The sequence below is a fragment of the Bicyclus anynana genome, chromosome 23 (assembly GCF_947172395.1).
Source record: "Bicyclus anynana chromosome 23, ilBicAnyn1.1, whole genome shotgun sequence".
In the NCBI taxonomy this organism is placed as follows: Eukaryota; Metazoa; Arthropoda; class Insecta; order Lepidoptera; family Nymphalidae; genus Bicyclus; species Bicyclus anynana.
In genome coordinates, this window is record NC_069105.1 from 5,947,072 (window position 1) to 5,965,187 (window position 18,116).

General features: G+C 35.8%; 2 protein-coding genes across 3 annotated transcripts; both read left to right on the top strand.

The window, feature by feature from the left end:
• The first annotated feature begins 1,619 nt into the window (after nt 1-1,619).
• LOC112056625 (insulin-like growth factor-binding protein complex acid labile subunit) lies at nt 1,620-3,827 on the top strand. 2 transcript variants are annotated; one of them, XR_008252015.1, is made up of 3 exons: nt 1,620-1,714; nt 2,316-3,330; nt 3,410-3,827. XR_008252015.1 is itself a non-coding variant. In XM_052888604.1 (2 exons), exon 2 carries the CDS (start codon nt 2,331-2,333, stop codon nt 3,117-3,119), a length of 789 nt encoding a protein of 262 aa, XP_052744564.1. In that variant the 5' UTR covers nt 1,620-1,714; nt 2,316-2,330; the 3' UTR covers nt 3,120-3,826. The 2 variants fall into 2 exon arrangements, 1 of the variants encoding a protein (XP_052744564.1); XM_052888604.1 differs by having other exon boundaries at nt 2,316-3,826.
• An 8,185-nt stretch (nt 3,828-12,012) lies between these two features.
• Nucleotides 12,013-15,679, top strand: LOC112055121 (insulin-like growth factor-binding protein complex acid labile subunit). The gene is made up of 2 exons (XM_052888603.1): nt 12,013-12,123; nt 14,481-15,679. Exon 2 carries the CDS (start codon nt 14,496-14,498, stop codon nt 15,285-15,287), a length of 792 nt encoding a protein of 263 aa, XP_052744563.1. The 5' UTR covers nt 12,013-12,123; nt 14,481-14,495; the 3' UTR covers nt 15,288-15,679.
• The last annotated feature ends 2,437 nt before the right edge of the window (nt 15,680-18,116 follow it).

Genomic DNA, 18,116 nt, shown 5'->3' on the forward strand with positions numbered 1-18,116 from the left:
ACAAATACATTCGTGTTTTGCGGCCGGATGATTTGTGTTTTATAACTTGTCCAATGTTTTAACATTGTAATATACTTTAGCAGACTCAGAGGTGATTATAAAAACAAGAAAACTAATGTCGAACAAAGGTTATGATTCAAAAGATTTGTCAGGACAACTTAATTAACAAATCAAACTGTAACCAAAATTAGACCCTAGAAAGGCAGAGAATGACCTTGAGTGAGTCACGCACTTGTGAACGTTGTGTGTAGAGTTAAAGGCGTCTTTCACTGTTAACAAACACTCCCCTTTTCCACTCAAGTCACTCACCCCGCCTATCCCAAGTATGGGTTACTTAAGAATTACACAACAAGAGATGTGGACGGCTCGAACGCCACGAGTACACTAAACTGACGCCGTCCGTACGACGGGCGCCTTATATAGCAAGTCGTTGCAACGCGGCGATAACATATACTTTTGTACTACCTCCATATTGGAACTATTAGAGCTTGTACCACCCTCACCTTTTACCATCGCACTGCAAGACACAGGGTAGGTTTCCAACCCTACGTCATTAACATTCCTAGAACTCGTTCCAAGCGATTTGCTTCTTCGTTTCTTATACGCATGGCTAGGATATCTCTCCTAAAGTGAGTATTTCCTAATTCATACAACCTGGGCATCTTTAAATGAAAGTGAATATGCATCTTCTAGGCAAGCGCGTTCCACCTTACGCCACACACACACTTACCATCAGGTGAGATCGTGGTCAAGCGCGAGCTTATTCCATAGATAAAAAAGAAATCTGTTAGCCCAGTTGTGCCGTTATAGCCTAGTGGATATGACCTCTGCCTTCGATTTGGTGGTCGTTCAACTTATCAGTTGAAATTAAATATTACGTATCTCAATCGGTGAAGGATAACATCGTGAGGAAACCTGCATAAAACTACTAAACTGATTTGAAAAAATCTTTCACTGTTGGTAAGCTACACTATCCCCGGGTGCTATAGGCCATATTTTATCCTGGCATTCCTACGGGAAATGGAACTACGCGGGTGAAACCGTTGCGTCTGCTAGTAATATTAAAAGCTTTTAATTAACTATCAATGTATACTCGTATGAGTTACGGTAGATTCTTTGAACACAATTTTGATCTTCAACCGATTGAATTGAAATTTTGTATACACGCTAAGTTTGGATGACAATGCACGATATGTTATATGACGTCATTCTAAATCCAATATGGCGTTATTTTTAATGCATTTTTACAATACGAATATATATCAAATGAAAGGGCTTACTAAGAGTAACTTCAAAATATTGACCTAGCCAGCGATAACTAAAAAAATTAAAATAAATTAATACCAATAGAAACTTAAGCCAAACCAAAAAGTACCAATTTAATTATGTAAATTGATCTGGTAACTTTGTTATATTTTCAATTTCAATTTAATTAAGTACTAATAAGTAATTAAACCTCGCGGCTTTTGTTATCATATAAATTGTATATAATGAGGTTTTATGTTGATAGTTACAATTTTTAAAGAAAAAAATATTTTCTTCTTTTTAGATCATTTTGCTTTTAAATTATTAATAATTCAATTTGCGCTCATGCTTTATTACTTCAAACGGAAACGCTTCGGGATTTTAATTCGCTGGTTACTGATAACATTATTATATATGTCGTCATTTAGTTTTATATCTACTATTACTTAAACCGCCTTCAATCCGACCGGTAGGCCAATGTTATTTAATTAAAATCATAGGTATTTTTTTCCTAGAAAGTCAAAATTAGTCACTTTGTAAAATCAATTAAAAAAATAATTAAATAATAAGTGATATTTTATATTAATCGAAATAACAAAAAAAGTTTGTAGAAATATAGTACTGTTTTTTCTTAGTATTTAATGTATACTTCATCCTTTTTCGCCTTTTGGTGTGGAACATATTACAATCTTTAAAAGTTTTTTGTGTGTGTGTGTATATAAGAAGTGTGGTGTTTAATCCATACCAATTACAGAAAATTAGAAAAATTAGTTTGTTTGTTTGGCTTAACGAGCTAATCTCCAGAACCAATGGTTCGAATAAACAAATTCGTTTTTCGTTATAAAGTCCATTTATGTAGGAAGGCTATACAACATCATGCTACGACCAATAAAAATGTAGTAAAAAATGTAGCAAACAGGTTAAACGGTTAAGATTGAGCTTGGCGAAAAAAATCGTAGGTTTTCACTGCGCTTTTTTTTGCGGAAAGCAGAAGCGCTAGTACAAAAAATAATATTACACTTAATTCGTATTTGGTAAAATCATCTAATATAAAAAATTCTATGTTACAGATTCAGAGAAACAATATGGCCGGCCTTGCGCTTCGGTTCAGTATTGTCTTAAGCGTATGTCTCCTGGTGACTGCCGACTTCACAGACGATTGTACAGAATGTAAACGCGCCTCGCACACAGGAGGCAAACAAGTGGACTTCTCCCACAGAGCATACCACGACATACCCAACAATTTGTCACCAGCAACACAAATCTTAGACCTTACTGCCAACGACCTCAAGAAAATCAAGAGACACGCCTTCCGAGACGCAGGATTAATCAATCTAAAGAAGGTAATACTCAAGGAATGCAAATTAACTACTATAGATGAAAACGCACTGACCGACCTTCAGAAATTGATTGTGATTGATTTATCGAAAAACGAACTAAAAACGTTACCTGCCGACCTTTTTAAGGAAAAACCAAAAATAAAATGGATTTTACTCAACAACAATCAAATAGAGAAGCTAGAAGACGGCCTATTTAACAATCTTCCCAGTCTGTATATAGTGGATTTAAGCCACAACCGCATCGCACAAATCGGTATGGAAACCTTCTTAAATGTGCCAAAGCTAGAGAAATTAAAGCTCAATAACAATAAGTTGGAACAACTCGAAAAAGACAAACTGAGTGCTTTGACGTCTATACATTTAGTTCTAGATATTCATGGCAATCATTGGAGATGTGACTGCAATTTGAAGCCTCTGGTGAACTGGGTGATCGAAGGAAGGTTCTCCGCAACACGCTTATTATGCAGCGAACCACCTCTAGTTCAGGGTAAACGGTGGAGTGAGCTGGAATCCAGTGACTTTGCTTGTGAATAAGCTTCCCTTCTATTGTAACAAGAGTACCATAGTATCTTTACCATTTTGTAAAAGCTTTTGAAGTAGAAATAGAATAAAGTTTATTTGAATAAATTATTATAACACAAGAAGTGTCTGAAGTAACACATTAAACAAAAGAAAAACTCATTACCATATGACATTGTGCAACTAATACCGCTTTTGTGAAACATTGTGTTGCCTTTTTTGTCAGGTCAGTGGATACAATCTTACACGTTAAGGAAAGCATTTTTTTTCTTTAATTATTATTCATGGTTAGACTTTGTTTACAGGGTGTCCCGTAAATATAACGACATACTTTACAAGGTGATAGCTGACGTCCAGGCCTACTAAAATAACACAATATATGTAAATAGTCGAAATTTTACGGTTTTGATTTTTGTACAAAATACAATTCAGTGCAGTTTACTCAAATATGCTGAAAAATTACTTAAGCGTTTAGTTTTATACTTGGTAATTGTTAGGTTGTTTCAAGTAATGAAAGTTTAGTTTTTTCTACTGCAAAGTAAGATTTTTCTAATAAACTGGACTTTTTTTATATTAAACGATTATTTTTATATGTACCTACGGTCGGTCACAGTACAACAGTCACGTTAAAAAAAATATGTACGAGGCAAGCTTAAAAACATGTTCAATTAATAAGGATTCCAAAGATTTGTTCCTGGCACTTGAATAACAAAATAATTTACATTGTATCATAAGATAAACAACTGAATATACTAATATCCTTTAGAAGTACTATAAACTAATTTATTTATATTATTATACTTAGTTATTATATATTTATATATTTTATTACTTACTTATTAAAAATAAATAATATTGGTATAAGCCCAACGACAGCGTTTTTAAAACACGACGTTCTTTTTTGAGCAGTGTTGCATTTTCAATTTTGGGCGTTGGAAATAGACCTTCTTTTAACTTCATTCTATATTTGAACGCTTTTTTAACATCAATTGAAAAAAACTCTCGTGTGAATGAGAGCTAACTTGTCTAAAATTCACATTTTGTTATATTTTTCAGTCTTTGATGATAATAAGAGGAAAACTGAATAAAACAAAACAGAATCAAAACAATCATCCAAATTCCATCACAAACAACACGGGACAAACCCCATAGCAATCCCATAACATACCTTTTCTCTGCGAATACGTCACGCAAATGCTCGCTGAATTAATAATGATCGCGAAGCCTTGGCGTGGGCACATTTCGGCCGCTCCGGGAATTCGTATTAATTACAGAGAGACATAATTGGCTCGTCAATACGATGGAACGGCCCGTTTTATGGCGCCCTTGACAGCTGGGCGTTCCTATCCTCTTAGCGTTATATTGGACACTGAATAATAATAGTTATTTCGGGTTGTATGGGTTAATTAATTCGTAATTGTATTGAATATTTTGGTAGCAAAGTCGATTTTTGAACTGTTTTATGATTAACTTAGCCGACGCCTCGCAGTTTCACCCGCGTGAGAAGACGGGCATAAAATAACCTATTAACCCATATTCAGCTTACTGCTGAGCTCGAGTTTCCTCTCAGAATGAGAGAGGTTAGCCAATAGTCCACCACGCTGGCCCAATGCGGATTGGCAGACTTCACACACACAGAGAATTAAGAGGATTGTCTGGTATGCAGGTTTCCTAACGATGTTTTTTCCTTCACAAATAAAGTGGCTTCCTAGTGGTAAAAGAAATTTAAAATCTATTCAGTACATAGATCCATAGATTACCTAACTAACAAACAACCATAAAATCAAATCAAATCTTTATAAGGTATATTAGGAAAAAAAATCATGTAATCTTTCTAAATCGACACTGATGAAAAACGGAATCCAAAAATGTTAACAAAGAGAAAAAAGTTTATTGGATCTTTTGAAGTCGGGCGGGTATCAGGAAAAACGAAATTAATGATCAGTCAAATAAGTACAATACATGTACCTACAAACAAAAACATTTTCCGTAAAGCTTTGAAATACTTCAATAATAATAGGTATATAATGAAATATTTTAATATTTGATAAAATTTAATAAATCTCTTAACTGATAAACATCACATTATAATACGATTCTTTTAGCAGTGTTTTAAATAGGTCCTTTTATTTACACTTGCATGTATATTAACTACACTAATATTATAAAAAGGAAAGTTTTGGTTATTCGTTTGTTTGCATTGAATAGGCTCCGAAAGTACTGAACCGATTTGAAAAATTCTTTCACCGTTAGGAAGCTGACGGCCTCAACGGATTTACAAGATGGAGCTCCTGGGTTCGATCCCCGACTGGGCCGATTAAGGTTTTCTTAATTGGTATATATTCCATATATAATGGAATAAAAACAGAATTGTGCATGTGTGCGCTCAGTCGACCGCTAGTCATTAATATTTTTTAATCACCCACAGCCACAAGAGGCTCGTTTTTGATGGACTAGGGCATATTATGGAGCGTGGACCTACCACACTGTTCCAATGTGGGTTGGCGGGGTTACTATCAGATGTTAATGAAAACGACCGAAACCGACGGCTTAATCGTGCTTTCCGAGGCACAAGTCTGTTTCAACATCAACTCCAAGCTGAGAATTTTTTACTGTAAATTTCTTATAAGATAGAAAAGTCCAGTAGATAGTCCATAGCCCGTTTCAGGACTCGAACCCTGGTTTTCATGATCTTAAGCTACATAAGTTAGCCATTAGACTAGCGAGGCAGCAGTTGTAGATCATAGGTCAATATATAATTTCCCAAAATGTCTCCAAAATGGAGTCGAATTGTTGTATAATGAAACCAGAGTTAGGATGACAACTACTTTATTATCGAAGTACCCACAACACCTTCCCCATAAATAAAAGAATAAAAACAAACTTAAAAGGGATTATCTTTCCCCACAAACAAAAAAAAAAAATAAGGTGGAATATAATAAAGAACTTAAAATAGGTAAAACAAAAACAGATTATAAATATTTTTGAATATCCGTGTACAACTTTTTAGCCTTTCTCTTTGGCAAAATGTTTGGATTGTTTTCGACCTTCACATTATCAGCACAGTCTGCATTAGGACTGCCACATGCAGCAGTTGTAACGCTCGTGCTTGGACCCGGCTGGGGAAGGGGTTCAGAGCAATCATGGTGATCTTCAGGTTCACATTTTCTTAAATGTCTGCGGTTTCGACGATATATTCTACCATACCTGTTTTGAACCATATATGAACGCGGAGCAGAGGCTTTCATGATAACCTGACCTCGGGTTTGCTTTTCCTGATCATGAATGATTACTTGATCCCCCACGTCTAATTCCGGCAACAACTTACAATGTTGATCATAATATCGTTTACTTTTTATCTGTCTATTTACCAATTTATCGTATTCACATTTACTAACCGGTTTTGGTTCTAATAGACCCGGATGGACAGGTAACCTACAATTTAATCTACGACCCATTAACAGTTGTGCGGGAGAACTCAACTTGCTATCGCGTGGCGTGTTCCTATAACTTAGAAGATTTAAGTAGAAGTCACTATTACTATTAATTGATTTAATTAGTAGCCTTTTCACCGTTTGCACAGCACGCTCACTTTTCCCATTTGATTGGGGATAATTGGGCGATGAAGTCACGTGATCAAAACCCCACTCTATTGAAAACTTTTTGAAATCACGTGAGGTAAAATTCGTGGCGTTGTCACTAAATAAAATTTCTGGAATTCCATAACGTGAAAAATTTTCTTTCATTGCAGTGATAACCGACTTTGACGTTATATTTTTTAAATAATTAACTTCAACAAAGCCAGAGTAATAATCAACCAAAATTAAATAATATTGCTTTCTATATTCAAATATATCAGCCCCGATTTTATTCCACGGTAGCCGAGGAATCTGTATCGGAATCAATGGTTCTTTAGTTTGCATATTTGAGTTCTCCTGACAGACTGCACATCGCTTAACATACAGTTCGATATCTTTTGTAATTCCAGGCCAAAATAATACCTCGCGTGCGCGCTTCTTGCAACGATCTATTCCGAGATGGCCGTCATGTACAATATTTAACATTTGAGATCTTAAGGAACGTGGAATTAAAATCAATTTATTCTTAAAAATAATCCCGTCTACTACAATTAACTCATCTTGTAAAGACCAGTAGGGCTTTAATATATCGGAAATATCGCATTTACGTTTGGGCCATCCTTTTATTATATATTCACATAATTGATTAAGATCTTTGTCTTTTGAAGTTTCACTTCTCACTAGATTTAACTTATTAGCCGACATCTGAACATTGTCCATTAAAAAACTTACTTCGTACATTAACTTTTTATCTAGTTCACTTTCATACGAATCGGGAAGCGGCGCACGCGACAAAGTATCAGCAATATACATATACTTGCCGGGTACATATTTAATAATTAAATCATAGCCTTGCAATCGAAGTAACATTCGCTGCAAACGCATGGGGTTAGAAGCTAAAGCTTTCTTAAAAATACTCTCTAACGGTTTGTGATCCGTTTCTACGATTACAGACTTTTTACCATATATGTATTGATGATACTTTTCACACGCGTATACAATAGCAAATAGCTCTTTTTCAATCTGGGCGTATCTAGTCTGTGTGTCCGTGAGTGTCCGCGAAGCGTACTCCACTGGCCGTCCGTCCTGCAGCAGCACAGCGCCGAGCGCCACGCTGCTGGCGTCGACCGACAACACCACCGGTCGCGACACGTCATACAAAGCTAACACCGGCGCACGACTTACCAATTCCTTCAATTTAGAAATTGCCTTATTGTGAATATCATCCCAATACCATGTCGATTCTTTTCTAAGCAATCGAGTAAGATGAACGGTGTAAGTTGAGTAATTAGGAATAAATTTCGAGAGATAATTAGTAGCCCCCAAAAATCTCTCTAATGACTTTTTATCATTAGGTACAGGCATATTTATTATAGCCTTAACCTTTTCCGCATCAGGTTTCATGCCACTTTTGTTAAATACATGGCCTAAGTAAACTACTTCACTAACACAAATTTTACACTTATCCTTATTAAATTTCAAATTAATTTCTTTTGCCCTATTTAATAAAGCCGTCAGCCGTTGATCGTGCTCATTTTTAGTTTTTCCCCAACAAATTATATCATCGATAAATAAATCGACCCCTTCTAAATCTTCTAATAATTGTTTTAAAGTCGAGTGAAATACCTCGGGCGCACAGTTCAATCCAAAGGGTAGTCTTAAAAATTGATAACGGCCGCCTAACGGAGAGCTAAAAGTACACAAATCCGCACTTTTATCGTCTAATTGAATAGCCCAGAATCCTGAATTAGCGTCTAAAACAGAAAAATATTGAGCGCCATGAAGTTTAGTCGCTATCTCATTAATAGTAGGTAATTGAAAATGCGCGCGTTGAATAGCACAATTAAGTGGACGCGGATCAAGACATAGCCGTATACCACCGTTTTTCTTAGCCGCTATGACCAAAGAATTTACCCACTGAGTGGGATGAGTAACCTTTCTTATGACGCCCGCTTCCAGCATTCTATTTAGTTCACCCAGTAACTTGTCTCGAAGACTCAGAGGTATCTTACGCGGCGCGCTCACTACCGGACTCACAGACTTGTCAATAACAATACTATACGTACCGGGAAGGCAGCCTATGCCGCGAAACAAGTGATCGTACTTTGATAAGTTAATATCGTACACACGCTTAACTAGACCTAGTTCGATACATGCTTGCCTTCCTAGTACACTTTGACAGCTGATACTTGCATTTGCAAACTTCAATGTATATAATATATTTTTATACGACCATTTTAAATCACATATTCCTTTTATAGGAATTATATTTCCACTGTATGATTGAAGTTTAATTTTACTCTTATCGTTTATTAAACTGACATCGTATCCGAGTAACAAAAACCTTTCTAAAGATAAAACATTTATATCAGCCCCGGTATCGAGCTTAAATTTTTCAACGCCACACTCACCGCGTAGTGTTTCATACCAGTCCTCCGCATAGGTACCTTGCGGCGCCTTCGCAATAATAGATACAAAAAACGACTCGCCACCGTCACTATCAGAATCTTTATCGTAATTTTCCGCGCACACATCATACACTTTTTTAGATTTATTTGAGCACATTCGTGCAAAATGAGGCCCACGACAAATGTAGCACTTTACACCAGCAGCAAAACACTGCGAACGCAATTCACAAAACTGCCCACAATTAGGACACGGCGTCGCCGGCCGAATACGCCGCGGTCCCTGCCGCGCGCTTGCACCGCGTCGATGGACGCTCGCCCAGATCTTCCCACGTCAGACTCCAACTGACGCGAACCATCCATTGATATTTCATCGGCCTGACAAATTTTTATCGCCTTTTCTAATGTTAACTCATCCGAGCGAAGTAGACGATCTCGAACTACGGTATTTCTTATACCACACACAATTCTATCTCTTAATAGTTCCTCTTCCAGTGACGAAAATCCACAACTTTTGCTTAAAATTTTTAATGCCGTGACGTACTGGTTTATAGATTCGCCTTCCGTTTGGTTTCTAGTAAAAAAATTATATCTGGCTAAGGTAATATTAGGTTTTACGCCAAAATAGCTGTCGAACTTTTTCAACAGAACTGCAACGTCATCGCGTTCCGTCTCCTCTTCGAATGTAAAAGTTTGATACACGTCGAATCCATCCGGCCCAATTAAATTAATCAATAAACTGGCCTGCACTGCTGGATCTTCTTTGTGAACGCCGGCAGCTTTGATAAATAACTGAAATTGTGTTTTCCACTTCTTCCAAGCATCGGCCCGGCCGACGGGGCTGCCATCCATACTGAGCTCCGGCGGTGGTCTTGCATGTTCCATTGTTACACACACTACTCACGACTACACACGGTACTCAATTATCGATTAAATTGATAATATAATAGTTTTTGCACACTAATAATGAATTAAAATCCCACCGCTGTCACCATGTTGTATAATGAAACCAGAGTTAGGATGACAACTACTTTATTATCGAAGTACCCACAACACGAATGTAGAACCTTCCATTTTTAAGGGATGCTACGTCAAAAAGGTCAATAAAATAATATTTAAGCTTCAGATTTCAGCAACCACGAGACCACGTTATTCAGAATCAATTTGCATCATTATAACCGAACCGCAGCATTAAAACTGACATTGTTTTTACATTAACTATAAAATGACTACCTTGATTTAAAAGTAACATTTTTGTAGTTGGTACCTAATAAAACACATTTATTTTTATTAGGAAAAGTATGTATGATGTATGTATGAACTTTATTCTGTGGATAAATACAGTGTATTTCTTAGTATTTTTATGTCTTGAAAAATACATATTTAATCGTCAGTCAATGTGCGAAGACCTCATCTATGAGTGTTACTACAAAATACCGTATTAACTGATACAGTGTAATGTCATAGCTGTGTTTAATATTAGAATTACCAATTATTATTAATAATACACATAATAATCTGTATAAAATTACAATATTAAATTGTAAATACACAAAACCTCGATAACGATACACAGCAATGTGTCAACTAACTTGTACCAATATATCAAATGTTTAATTATTATTGTCGATAAACAGAATTAATTAAACAGTTTTGTATTGGGAGCGGACAAATACATTCGTGTTTTGCGGTCGGATGATTTATGTTTTATAACTTGTCCAATGTTTTAACATTGTAATATACTTACTATCTCTACAGGAGCTATTTGAGATTGTAGCATCTACACCTTTTTTTGCACACTGCAAGACACCGGGTAGGTTTCCATCCCTACGTCATTAACATTCCTAGAACTCGTTCGAAGTGATTTGCTTCGTCATATGGCTACGATATGGAACTCTCTCCTGAAGTCAGTATTTCCTAATTCTTACAACCTGGGCATCTTTATGATGAGAGTGAATAGACATCTTCTAGGCAAGCGCGTTCCACCTTAGGCCACATTTACACTTACCATCAAGTGAGTACCACAAGATGAGATCGTGGTCAAGCGCGAGCTTATTCCTTACAAAAAAACCTGATAGGCTAGTAGAGCCGTTATGGCCCATTGGATATGACCTCTGCCTTCGATTCGGTGGGCGTAAGTTCGAACCCGGTTCGAGGCATGCACCTTCAACTTGCAAGTTGAAATTAAATGTCACGTATCTCAATCGGGAAAGCTACAGAACCTATTTAAAAATTCTTTAACTGTTGGGAAGCTAGACTATCTCCGGGTGCTATAGGCTATATTTTATCTCCGTATTCCTACGGAAAATGGAACTACGCGGGTGAAACCGCGTGACGTCTGCTAGTAATATTAAAAGCTTATATTTAACTTGCAGGACTCGTATGTACCTATTTTACGGTGGATTCTTTTAACTCAATTTTGTAGTAGATATCTTCAACCGATTGAGCTGAAGTTTTGTATTCACGTTAAGTTTTGATGACAATGCACGATATGTTATATGACGTCATTCTAAATCCAATATGGTGGAATAGTTATTTTTAATGCATTTCTACAATATGGGTATCAAATGAAAGGGCTTATTAAGAGTAACTTGAAAATATGAACAGACTCAGAGACCTAGCTAGCGATAACTAAAAATAAATTAAAAGTAAAAAAACTTTTTTAAAAGAAGATAATTTTTTCTTTAAAATTTTTAACTATTAACTTACATGACAGGTAAATAATCCTCGCGACAAACTTTTGTTATCATATAAATTGTATTTTATAATGAAAACAATATAATAATTATAATAAGTTTAGATAGTTTATAAAAAAAAAAATCTTCTTTTTAGAGCGTTTAAATAAAAGCTTTTTTTTTAATAACTTGTTTGTTTTAATACATTATTAATAAAGCAATTTGCGCTCAAGCTTTATCACTTGGAACGGAAACGCTTCGGGATTTTAATTCGCTGGTTACTGATAACATTATTATATATATTATGTCGTGATTTAAAATATTTTTATATCTACTATTTGAACCGCCTTCTATCCGACCGGTAAGCAGCAAATGTTATTTAATTAAAATCATAGGTTCAATTATTTTTCCTAGCAAGTCATTAGTCACTTGGTAAAATGGATTAAATAATAAGTGATTATTATACTTTAATTTAAATAAAACTTAGTAGAAATATAGTACGTTTTTTCCTTAGTATTTAATGTGTACTTCATTCTTTTTCGCCTTTTAGTGTGTTTATAAAAAGTGTGGTGTTTTATCTATATACCAATTACAGAAAATCAGAAAAATTAGTTTGTTAGTTTGGCTTAACGAATTAATCTCCATAACTAATGGTTCGATTAAACAAATTCGTTTTTCGTTATATAGTCCATTTATGTAGGAAGGCTCTATGCTATAAACATCACGCTACAACCAATAGAAACGTAGCAGCAATAATAAATGTAGCAAACAGGTTTACGGTTAAGATTGAGTTGGGCGGGAAAATTGTAGGAATTACTTATAGCTCTGCTGCATTTTAGAGTTTTATTGCATAAATATTTTAAAAAAATACAACCGACTTCAAAACATTAACGTACCCACGAATCTAAAAAGAGTAAAATAACATTAATATTTTCTACCTATTTTCTACCCACTTTGAAGGAGGAGCCAAGCCTGTGATCTATTTATTTAAATTATCAAAATCGGACTACTCGACAAAAAGTTACACGTGCTTTATATCTATACTAATATTATAAAGCTGAAGAGTTTGTTTGTTTGTTTGTTTGATTGAACGCGCTAATCTCAGGAACTACTGGTCCGATTTGAAAAATTCTTTCAGTGTTAGATAGCCCATTTATCGAGGAAGGCTATATATTAACCCCATATTCCTTCGGGAACGGGAATCACGCGGGTGAAACCACGCGGCGTCAGCTATTATTATTATAAATAAAAAAATATACACGTCGACTTGTTAACCTTGTCTCTGTCTTTCGTCGGTTGATAAAGTAGAATGCATTTTATTCAATACTAGCCGATAATAATGCCGCGCGGTTTCACCCGCGTGGTTCCCTTTCCTGTGGGAATACGGGGATAGAAAGAAAGAAAGAAAAAAGCTTTATTAGTGAATTATGCCACACAACACAATTTGTTCTTGAACAATATCCTGCGATGTGTGGCACAACCCAGTAAACGGATCCAACTCAGCATAATGCTACATACTCTTTAAATAAAAAGAGCATGCAGCGCTGGTTTTCAGTTGGAACCGTTGACCAGATGCCGCCACAAACACAGCACACAACAACCTTATTAACTAAAATAAACAATAATAATAACTTAAACTTAAAATAGTACATTACAATTAACTAAAATAAAAAGGGAAAAACAATAAAATACCATACTAAAAAAATAACAACGTGAGAAGAAAAAATATTAAAAATAAAATTATATCATATATACAAAGGTATTTACAAATTTACGCAATTCTTATACAGTTATATATAGGATAATATAGGATTATATATAGCCTATGGCCTTCCTCGATAAATGGGCTATCTAACACTGAAAGAATTTTTCAAATCGGACCAGAATTTCCTGAGATTAATCCGTTCAACCAAACAAACAAACTCTTCAGCTTTATAATATTAGTATATACTAGCTGACGGCGCGCGGTTTACCCGCGTAGTTTCCGTTCCCGTAGGAAAATGGGGATAATGGGCCTATAGCCTTCCACGATAAATGGGTTATCTAACACTGAAAGAATTTTTGAAATCGGACCAGTAATTTCTGAGATTAGCGCGTTCAATCAAACAAACAAACAAACTCTTCAGCTTTATATTAGTATATAGATAGATGTAGATATAGATACTAAGTTCTGTTATGATGTACAGGTGAAGTGGAGGTTGAACAATAATGTTTTAAGTGATTAGTTAAATTTTCTCTGTGGACTCTATCAAAAGTTTTAGTAAGGTTGCCTTTGCATAACTAAACCATGAGATGACTTGCCTAGGACCGACTGACTGTCTACGACAGACGATGTACTTTATTTGACCATTTTCCCCCAATTGCGCTAATTTGTAAAAATAATTACTTACTAAAATTATTGCCATAAAAGGTTGACTTTTGTAAAGGATTGTCACGCGGGTGACGTCGCAAGTTTTTACTAGTACACCGTCATCATCATTATCGGCCGACGTCGCCTGCTAGACATAGTCATAGGCCTCTTGCATGGACCTCCAAGCACAACGGTCTCGAGCCGTCAGTATCCAGTATCCCTGCAACCCGCTTGATGTCCTCAGTCTACCTATAGTGTCGACCAACACTGCGCTTTTTTGCGGAAAATGGAAGCGCTAGTGCATCACGATGGTGTAGAGTTCCTTCGTACTTGGAAAAGTCATCAGATATACATTTTCTGTGTTACAGATTCAGAAAAACAATATGGCCGGCCTGGCGCTTCGATTCAGTATAGCCTTAAGCGTATGTCTCCTGGTGACTGCAGACTTCACAGCCGACTGTCCCGTAGAATGTAAATGCGGCTGGTATAAAGGAAGCAAACAAGCGGACTGCTCCCACTCTGTATTCCACGACATACCCAACAATTTGTCACCAGAAACACAAATCTTAGACCTTACTGCCAACGACCTCAACAAAATCAAGAGACACGCCTTCCGAGAAGCAGGATTAATCAATCTAAAGAAGCTCATACTCAGCGAATGCAAATTAACTTCTATAGATGAAAACGCACTGACCAACCTTCAGATATTGATCGTGATTGATTTATCGAAAAACGAACTAAAAACGTTACCTACCGAAATTTTTAAGGAAACACCAAAAATTAGATGGATTTTACTCAACGACAATCAAATTGAGAAGCTAGAAGATGGCCTATTTAACAATCTTCCCGGTCTGTATAAAGTGGATTTGAGCAACAACCACATAACACAAATCGGTATGGAAACCTTCCTAAATGTGCCAAAGCTAGAGAGATTAAAGCTCAATAACAATAAGTTGGAACAACTTGAAAAAGACAAACTGAACGCTTTGACGTCTATATATTTAGTTCTGGATGTTCATGATAATCCTTGGAGATGTGACTGCAATTTGAAGCCTCTGGTGAACTGGGTGATCGGAGAAAGGTTCTCCGCAACACCCATATCCTGCAGCGAACCACCCCTAGTTCAGGGTAAACTGTGGAGTGAGCTGGAATCCAGTGACTTTGCTTGTGAATAAGCTTCCCTTCTATTGTAACAAGAGTACCATAGTTAGATTTTTATCATTTTGTAAAAACTGGTTTGAAGTAGAAATAGAATTAAGTATATTTGATTAAATGATTATAACACAAGAAGTGCATACATTAAACAAAAGGAACATTCATTTATCATATGAAATTGTGCATGATTAACATATAGGTATTACTGCTTTAGTGTAACATTGTGTTGCATTTTTTGTCGCCCATGTCAGGGGATATAATCCTTCACGTTAGGGAAAGCATTTTTTTTCTTTAATTATTATTTATGGTTAGACTTTGTTTACAGGGTGTGCCGTAAATATTACGACATACTTTACAAGGTGATAGCTGACATCAAGGCCTACTAAACTACCGCAATATATATTAGCCGAAATTTAACGATTTTGATTTTTGTACAAAATACAAAAATCCCTAGTGCAGTTTAGTCAAATATGCTGAAATATTACTTAAGCGTTAATTTTATACTTGGTAATTATTTTTGAATAATTATTTCAATTAATAAAAGTTTATTTTTTCCGCTACAAAGTAAGATTTTTCCAAAAAACGGGACTAATTGCTTCTTTATATCAAACGATTTTTTATGTACCTACTTTTAACGGTCACGTTTAAAAAATATGTACGAGGCAAGCTTCAAAACATGTTCAATTAATAAGGATTCCAAAGTACATTGTATTCAAACACTTCGTTACAATAGCTATTTTCGTTCCGAAAGGGGTTGATTATGTAAAAATCGTTACTTATTAAAATTAATTTACATCTATATATATAAAAGAAAGTCGTGTTTGATACAACACTTATAACTCAAGACCTGCTGGACCGATTTTCATGGTTTTTGATCCGTTGGATTTGTCTCCGCCAAGAATAGCAGAATACTTCTTAAAAACAATAAAAACTCGAAGAATAAATAATTATGAACGAGGAATAATTTTCCATAAATGTTACTTTGTTTAGTACCTGTCATGCAAATTATTTATTAAGTATTTAATGATTCAAATGACAATAGTTAGCCCTTGACTACAATCTAACTAACTTTTAAAGAATTATTAAAAAGCTACACTATCCCCGGTGCTATATATCTACACGGGTGAAATAGTAAGTTATAAGTAGTAGCAACAGGAATCATGAATCATTGATGTAATACCACCAAATTTTTTCGAATTTCTCAATATTTTTTAGCTCGAAGGAGCTCGTGATCTACCCCCACTATTATACCATTAGTTATAGTTAGTATTCAATAGTTCAATATCTAGATCTATCTCACATAAGTTATCTCGTGAGTGATAAATCACCTCCATTCCTTGGGGACGGTCTCGGCGCATACAGATCAATCTCGACTCCCGCAGGACTGCATCGCTATTCGAATTGAGAATACCTGCATGTGGTCCACGAGGCATTCCTGAGATGAGTCCCATTGAGTGCGAGACATTAAACAGGATGTCTATGTGAAGCAGCGTTATAATTTAGGTTTACTTCGTTCTACTTTAGGTACTTATTATGTAGTAACCGACGCCTCATGTGATAGCCCAGTGGATATGACCTCTGCCTCCGATTCCGGAGGGTGTGGGTTCGAATCCGGTCCGGGGTATGCACCTCCAACTTTTCAGTTATGTGCATTTTAAGAAATTAAATATCTCGCGTTTCAAATGGTGAAGGAAAAATATCGTGAGGAAACCTGCATCCCAGAGAATTATCTTAATTCTCTGCGTGTGTGAAGTCTACCAACCCCTCTCATTATGACTCGAGCTCAGCAGTAACCCGAGTATAGGTTGATAACGACACCATTAACTTTACCTGTATTTATAATGTTAGTACAGATTGTGTGGTACTTACGTACATACCTATGTAATTACGCAATGTCTCTTGATTAAAATTAAAACTCCTTTTCACCTGATTGCCTGTCTAATGTCTAATATATCACGTAAAAAACGTTAAAGAACCTAAATTTTCTGGTAAATTTAAACAAACATACTTACTTACTATACTAAGACTAACTTAGTATACTACATACTTATTTACTATTTACTTACTTACTATAGTAACATATTTACTATTTAAGGTTAGGAAGACTAAAATAACTAGACAAGTGCGACTTTAACTCGCCTAGGGTTCCGTACGTAGGATCATTTTGAGGTATTAAACTAAAAAATAGGTAAAATAATAAAAATAAATCAAAAATCTTAAAACATCTAGAGATGTTCATAATTTTTTTCTTTTATAAATGTCAGGCTCTAAGACAAATCAGAATGCGGTAACAAGTCTTGAGGTATCGAGGTCATCAGTTCATTGGCTCCGATTCCTTTATTATAACCCTTAAGGGGGTTTTATGGGCTGGCTGTAAGGACCATTGTGACGAACAAAATGGAAACAAAGATTTGGGTTTATGGGGAATTTCGTCATGGTATTCGTTCAGGTGTAGATTTCAAGTTTATATTTATTTTTTACTAAGTTTTTGTTATGCTGATGAATAATGGTTTTTATTTTGGGAAAACGATAAATTTAAATTCAGAATTCTTTGAATACAAGTAGGTAGGTTACCTACTAACCCTAACCACTCATGCAGCACTCACGGCTGTAACTGATCGTGTGTTGGTCGCTGCGTACATGACGGCTCGACTTGACGCATACATGAAACGTCTTCGCTGCAGGCAGCGCTGCAGAAACGTGGTTATACATGATCGTCAATGGCATTAGGCAGTTTTGATATATCAAATTAGCATTGCATTATACTACTGGTTCGGAAAACAGATCTACTGGTTCTGGTTTCGAGTTGGTGCTGTGGTATTCTACAGGTGAGTTCGATTCCCAGCCTG